At 42.4% G+C, this 7,474-nt stretch overlaps 1 protein-coding gene across 1 annotated transcript; it reads right to left on the bottom strand.

Moving 5' to 3' along the window:
- Positions 1–4,275: 4,275 nt before the first annotated feature.
- On the bottom strand, positions 4,276–5,603 carry LOC118834950 (fructose-bisphosphate aldolase A-like). The gene has a single exon (XM_036742384.1). It carries the CDS (start codon positions 5,569–5,571, stop codon positions 4,477–4,479), a length of 1,095 nt encoding a protein of 364 aa, XP_036598279.1. The 5' UTR covers positions 5,572–5,603; the 3' UTR covers positions 4,276–4,476.
- Positions 5,604–7,474: the final 1,871 nt, after the last annotated feature.

Genomic DNA, 7,474 nt, shown 5'->3' with positions numbered 1-7,474 from the left:
AGTTCTAATCATTAGTTCTAAATAAGCCAAAATTGCCCCTTACCCTTTAATTTACATCCATTGCTTCTAATTTTGCCCTTTGGAGTCGCATGGAATAATTTCTGTCTCTCTGCTATAAGACCACCTGTAGAATAATTGAATTTGACTTAGAGACAGTCATGGCCTCTCTCAATTTCTCTGAACTTCAGGTTCCTCATCTCTAAAATGAGATGCTTTGACTAGAGGGTCTTTGAGTGTTCTTCCAGTTCTAGATATAAGATCCTATGTGCCATTAACTATTTACTACATGTAAAGCCATGCCACTCCCCTGCTCAAGAAGCTTCACTAACTCCTTTCTGCCTCTCCTACTTCCTTCCATGTTGTGCCCATAGCCATTACCTCTACCCTACTTCAGAAAGATATGTTCAATCCAATATGGGTGACTAGATGGCACAGTGGATAGAGTGCCCAGCCTGGAGACAGGAAGAGTCATCTTCCTGACTTCAAATCTGGTCTCAGGCTCTTACTAGCTTTGTGACTCTGGGCAAGTCACTTAACCTCTGTCTCAGATTCCTTAACTATGAAATGAGGATAATAATGGCACCTTGCTCCCAGGATTGTTGGGAAGATCAAATAAGTTAATATTTATAAAGGAGCTTAGCTCAGTGCCTAGCACATAGTGGTGCTTAATAAATGCTAGCTCCCTTTCCTGTCCCTAAGCCTATTTCCTTATTTGTTAAATGAAGATGATTATGCTTCCACTATCAAGCTTACTAAGCAGTGAAGAAAGTGCTTTGAAGCTTGGAAAGCCCTTTATAATGTATGAATGTTAATGTGGTTACTGCTGTTATTAGTATTATCATGGTCCATAGCCTCCTTTCAGCTTCAGAGAATAGTTCGTTGATAGCTCCAGATGCTAATAATTACAGCTTTCTCCACCAAAAGCAGGTGTAGGCAATTTCCTCTTTACTTCCTAAGAGCGAGTAAGTCTGTGTGGTCAGGGACCCTGTCCTCTCCCAAGGTAATGACATGATGCCACCAAAGGCTGAAGTGAAGATTAGTATGTTCAGTCCCTTGCTAGGTCTTGCACCATCAGGAAGCCTTCACAGTTTTCCCGTGTCCTTCCACCTCGACTGTTATCTTCAGCAGAGTGGAACAAGAAGGCAAGGCGACCACAGGGGAGCACTTTCTTTCATTGGTCTCATCTTCAGGTTTTCCTATTTCCCTTACTGACCACAGGGCTGGAAAATTATTCTTTAATCACCCCCTTTGGTACTTGAAGCAGGAAGCCTCTGACACTTAAGTTTTTCTCAGCAGGTCTAGAAATATCTCACAGACTATTTTTGCTAGAAGCTACCTTAGAATGTATTAATAAACAAGCAATTATTAAGCACTTACTGCAATGATTCTCAATTGTTTTGGTCTTGGGACTCCTTTGCATTATTTAAAATTATTGAGGAATCCTCTCCAAAGGCTTTTGTTTTTTTGAGATGTATCTATTGATATTTACCATATTAAAAATTAAAGTGTCAGTATTATTTTGAAAATAGTTTTGACCTTACAAACCCCCTGAAAAGGTCCCGGAGACCAGTCCCTGGACCACATTTTGAGAACTGCTGCTTACCAGGTTCTGTGCTTAGCTCTTGGCATACAAAGAATGATAAAAAACAGTCACGTTCATATCCAGTCCACACCATCCCTTTACAGAAGAGGAAGTTATATATGTTCTAAGAGGTTAAATAACTTGTTCTAGATAATAAATAACTCAGGCAGGGTTTGAATCTCAGTCTTCAGACTACAAATTCTGCCCTCTTGCCATTACCCCAGAGTTCGGCTGTTGTAGCATGCCATTGGCTGTCAAGGGTCGGGGTTTAGTCACAAAGGCCAAACAGCTCAGGGAGATGGACAGAGAAGGATGTAAGATATGATAAGAACAATCATAGCACATCACCTAAGTGGGTTGAACCAAGGGAGTGAAAGAAAGAAGAGACAAAAGACTGATCATGGAACGCAGTGGCAAACAGGGAAACTGATTAAATGTAATGAAGCAAGTCCAAGTCAAAGGCAACGACAAAGGCAAAGGCAAAGGCAAAAATCTAGCATCGTTTTCAAGAGAATTGTAGTCAGTGGACATCCCTGAAAAAGTACTGCTTTGGACAAGGCCACTGGGCCTTTCTGGTAAACCATGCTCTTGGGCTCTATGCTTCCAGTCTCCCTCTTTCCCCATTAGAATGTTAGCTCCTCAAGAGCATGGACTGTTTTCTTTTAGTTTGTCATTATATCCCTAGCTTAGCATAGTGTCTGGAACATAAGTGCTTAATAAATATTTGATCCATCTGTATTATCTATTTATCTTATTCCCTAGCCTTAAAGGGACACAGCCCCTTGAGGGTGAATGGTTTTAGATCCATTAGCTGTAAATCATTGACTTCTTCACTCTTGGGGTGTTTGAGTCAACTTCAAAAACCAGGGTTCTTTAGATGCCAAGTGGAAAATCCTAGAGTTCCCAAATCCCTTGTTGCCCAATTAGTCCATATCAATCAACTAATCCATATTTATTAAGTACTTACTATGTGCCAGACACTCTGCCAAGCACTGTGGATAAGAATACATATTTCAGGGGCAAGACTAAAGATCTTTTTTAAAATTTATTTATTTTATACATTTAGTTTTCAGCATTGATTTTCACAAGAGTTTGAATTACAAATTTTCTCCCCATTTCTACCCTCCCGCCCACTCCAAGATGGCGTATATTCTGGTTGCCCCGTTCCCCAGTCAGCCCTCCCTACACCCCTCCCAACCCCTTTTCCCTTTCTTTCTTGTAGGGCAAGATAAATTTCTACACCCCATTGCCTGTGTATCTTATTTCTTAGTTGCTTGCAAAAATGTTTTTTTTTTTGTTTTTGAACATCTGTTTTTAAAACTTTGAGTTCCAAATTCTCCCCCCTCTTCCCTCCCCACTCACCCTCCCTAAGAAGGCAAACAATTCAACATAGGCCACATGTGTATGATTATGTAAAACCTTTCCACAATACTCATGTTGTGAAAGACTAACTATATTTTGCTCCTTCCTAAACTATCCCCCTTTATTCAATTTTCTCCCTTGACGCTGTCCTTTTTCGAAAGTATTTGTTTTTGATTACCTCCTCCCCCTGTCTGCCCACCCTTCTATCATCCCCCCTTTTTTATCTTCTTCTTCCTTCTTTCCTGTGGGGTAAGATACCCGATTGAGTGTGTATGGTATTCCCTCATCAGGTCAAATCCAATGAGAGCAAGATTCACTCATTCCCCTTCACCTGCCCCCTCTTCCCTTCCTACAGAACTGCTATTTCTTGCCACTTTTATGTGAGATAATTTACCCCATTCTATCTCTCCCTTTCTCCCTCTTTCAATATATTCCTCTCTCATCCCTTAATTTGATTTTATTTTTTTAGATATCATTCCTTCATATTCAACTCACCCTGTGCCCTCTGTCTATATATATATATATATATATATATATGTGTGTGTGTGTGTGTGTGTGTGTGTGTGTGTGTGTGTGTATGTATATGACTCATATACATCATCTTTCCATGTAGGAATGTAAACAAAACAGTTCAACTTTAGTAAGTCCCTTGTGATTTCTTTTTCTTGTTTACCTTTTCATGCTTCTCTTGGTTTTGATGTTTGAAAGTCATATTTTCTGTTCAGCTCTGGTCTTTTCACTGAGAAAGCTTGAAAGTCCTCTATTTTATTGAAAATCCATATTTTGCCTTGGAGCATGATACCCAATTTTGCTGGGCAGGTGATTCTTGGTTTTAATCCTAGCTGCATTGACCTCCAGAATATCGTATTCCAAGCCCTTTGATCCCTTAATGTAGAAGCTGCTAGATCTTGTATTATTCTGATTGTGTTTCCACAATATTCCAATTGTTTCTTTCTGGCTGCTTACAATATTTTCTCCTTGACCTGGGAGCTCTGGAATTTGGCGACAATGTTCCTAGGAGTTTTCTTTTGGGGATCTATTTGAGGAGGCGATCTGTGGATTCTTTCAATTTCATTTTACTCTCTGGCTCTAGAATATCAGGGCAGTTCTCCTTGATAATTGTTGAAAGATGATATCTAGGCTCTTTTTTTGATCATGGCTTTCAGGTAGTCCAATAATTTTTAAATTATCTCTCTCGGATCTATTTTCCAGGTCAGTGCTTTTTCCAATGAGATGTTTCACATTGTCCTCCACTTTTTCTTTCCTTTGGTTCTGTTTTATAATATCTTGATTTCTCATAAAGTCACTAGCTTCCAGTTGCTCCAATCTAATTTTTTTTTTGTTAAATAGTTGTTTATTGGAAAAAGTGGGCTGAGGAGGGGTCACTAGATTCACCAGAGAGCAACAATACCACACAAGTTAGGAGTGATGGGAGAGGTCAGCACAAAGCTCTGGGATCTCAGCCTCTTCCTGGACTGTGAGGGATGGCCTGGAGTGTTAGGGCATACCCAGGTGGAAGGCCTTGACTTAAGTTAGTAGGCATGGTTAGAGACAAAGAGAGACTCGCTGGCTGCAGCTCCTGACTTTCCACTTGGAGTATACTTGCCTTGAGCAGCTTGGCTGTTAGCCGTGGCCTGCTTAATATATTCCTCTTGGGCAGCCTTGACATTTTCTTTCTTTCCACCCCAGGTCTTAAGGGCAGATGCCTGCAGGGCTCGACCATAAGAAAAGGTCAGGGCCCATGGCTTATGCAAGGGGCAGGTATTGATGGCATTCAGATTGATGGAGGCATCTTCTTCACTCTGACCCCCAGAAAGAAAGGTGATACCGGTGACTGCAGGAGGCACAGTCCGGCGAAGGGCAGTCACAGTTGCCATTGCGATCTCCTCATGTGAATACTTCTGGGTACAGGCATGGCCAGGGGTGACCATGTTAGGCTTCAGAAAGGTCCCTTCCAGATAGATATGGTGGTCACTCAGAGCTTTGTAGACAGCAGCCAGGACCTTCTCAGTGGCATACTGACAACGCTTCAGATCATGTTCTCCATCAGGGAGAATTTCTGGCTCCACGATGGGGACGATGCCATTCTGCTGGCAAATGCTGGCATATCGGGCCAGCACATTGGCATTCTCCATGATGGCAAGTGGAGAAGGCGTATTATCCCCAATCTTCAGTACACAACGCCACTTGGCAAAGTCAGCTCCATCCTTCTTATACTGGGCACAGCGCTCACTCAGCCCATCCAGACCTTGGGTGGTAGTCTCGCCATTGGTCCCTGCCAGGGGCACTACACCTTTGTCCACCTTGATGCCCACAATGCCACCCTTTGCCTTTATGACTTTGGGGAAAGGACGGCCATCATCGGCTTTCTGGTAGAGTGTCTCATGGAAAAGGATAACACCTCCAATACAGTTGTTCACGCGATCGTCTGCTGTCAGAAGCAACTGCCTATAGAGGCGTTGATTTTCCTCTGTGTTCTCAGTTCCAATGGACTGCAGCTGCTTTGCAATGCTACCGGTAGACTCATCTGCTGCCAAGATTCCCTTGCCCGGAGCAACAATTCGGTGAGCTATATCAGACAGTTCTTTCTTTTGCTCCGGTGTCAACGCTGGGTGTTGGTAAGGCATGTTTTCCTTGGCTGTGCTGGTAGTTTCCGGCAGAAAGCACACCGCTTATGGTCGAGAACCAAACTTCGGCCTCCAATCTAATTTTTAAGGTAATATTTTATTCAGTGGTCTTTTGGACCTCCTTTTAGACCAGTTTATGTTTTTCTTGGAGGCTTTCGATGTAGGCTCTTTGACTTTGTTGACTTCTTCTGGCTGTATGTTTTGGTCTTCTTTGTCACCAAAGAAAGATTCCAAAGTCTGAGACTGAATCTGAGTCAGTTTTCACTGCTTGGCCATGTTCCCAGACAACTTATTTGACCCTTGAGATTTTTGTCGGGGTATGACTGCTTGTAGAGTAAAGAGTACTTTGTTCCAAGCTTGAGGGGATGTGCTGTTGCTTTCAGAGCTATTTCTGTACAACCAGCTCTGCCACACCAGCACTCCTCCTTCCCCAAGAACCACCAACCCAGACCTGACTCAGATCTTAAGCAGGCTCTGCACTCCAGCTCTGATTCTGCCACTTAATTCCTCCCACCAGGTGGGCCTGGGGCCGGAAGCAACTGCAGCTGTAGTTCTGTCCTCGGAGCTGCACCACCTCCGCTGCCCCTAGGGCAGTGGCTGAACCCCAAACTCCTTTCACTCCCCACAGCTTTTCCCACTAACCTTCTCCGTTGTCTTTGGTGTTTGTGGGTTGAGAAGTCTGGTAACTGCCACAGCTCACTGATTTAGGGCACTAAGGCCTGTTCTGCCCGGCTCCTGGTCTGGTTGGTCCTGCTGCTGCCCACACTGGGCTCCGCTCCCCTCTGCTCCCAGCTCCGTGTGCAATAGACCTCACCCAGCAACCACCCAGGCTGCTTCCCTCTCCTATTTTGTGGGTTCTTCAGTTCTCGAATTTGTTCAGAGTCATTTTTTATAGGTTTTGGCTTGGTGGGGAGCTCACGCAAGTCCCTGCTTTCCAGCCATCATCTTGGCTCTGCCCCGACTAAAAATCTTTTAATGCGTTCCTGATGCAAAAAGAAACTAGATGAGTACCTGCCTTGAAATGGGGAGAGTGTGGAATCCAACCTTCTCCCCCTTAATTTCTCTCTCACTTTCCTTACTGACTTTCCAATTAGGATTCTCTTCTTCATCAGATACAACACACAGTTCTAAGAGAAAATCCTTTGAATTCCTTGTCACACATCATCTGTGGCCACAAAGAAGGGAAGCATATGCCTACTTTGGTGTGACTAATCAGGTACTGTTCTTCATGACCTTTGAAATATCATTGAAAGTAACTCAGCAACCACAATTTGAGAATTATTGAAGTATCTGAGAACGTTGTTGATTTGAGATGGATAACTCCTCCAGAGCAGTTACATCCTTTTTTATTGTATTGATTTTTTATCAATATATTCGTTATCAACCCCAGACTAGTCATTGCCATTTTGTGCTTTCCAGTCCAAAAATAAAAGTTGGAGACTCACTGAGAACCAATTTTCCAGGGCTTAGGAACTATGCCAATATTAGCAATACTAAAAGGACCATAGAATAGGGAAAATTGAATATTCTACACTGGAGACAATCTTCTCTAACTCTAGTATGAATACATTTAACATTTTATTAAACTAAACTGGCCTTCTCTATCATGTTCACACAAGAGGCTCCCTTCAGAGAAAATTGTAGCTAAAAGATTTTTTAATGTCAAATGGTATTTTCAAAATTATAAAGAAACACATATGTATTCATCTCTTAAGCTACTTTGTGAACAAGATGAAATATGTGGGCTCAGCAACAGTAATCACAGGCATTTAGTAATTGTTGAATGGTGGATCCAAAGAGTAATAATTAATGGCTCAATGTAGTGGAATGGTTTAATATCACAGGACTTTGGTCCAAATCTTGGCTATGCTGCTTACTATATATGTAACTTTCAGTCAATCAC

Source organism: Trichosurus vulpecula, chromosome 1 (genome assembly GCF_011100635.1).
Source record: "Trichosurus vulpecula isolate mTriVul1 chromosome 1, mTriVul1.pri, whole genome shotgun sequence".
Taxonomy (NCBI): Eukaryota; Metazoa; Chordata; class Mammalia; order Diprotodontia; family Phalangeridae; genus Trichosurus; species Trichosurus vulpecula.
Note: the sequence above shows the minus strand (reverse complement) of the source record. Positions and strands in the feature narration are given on the sequence as shown.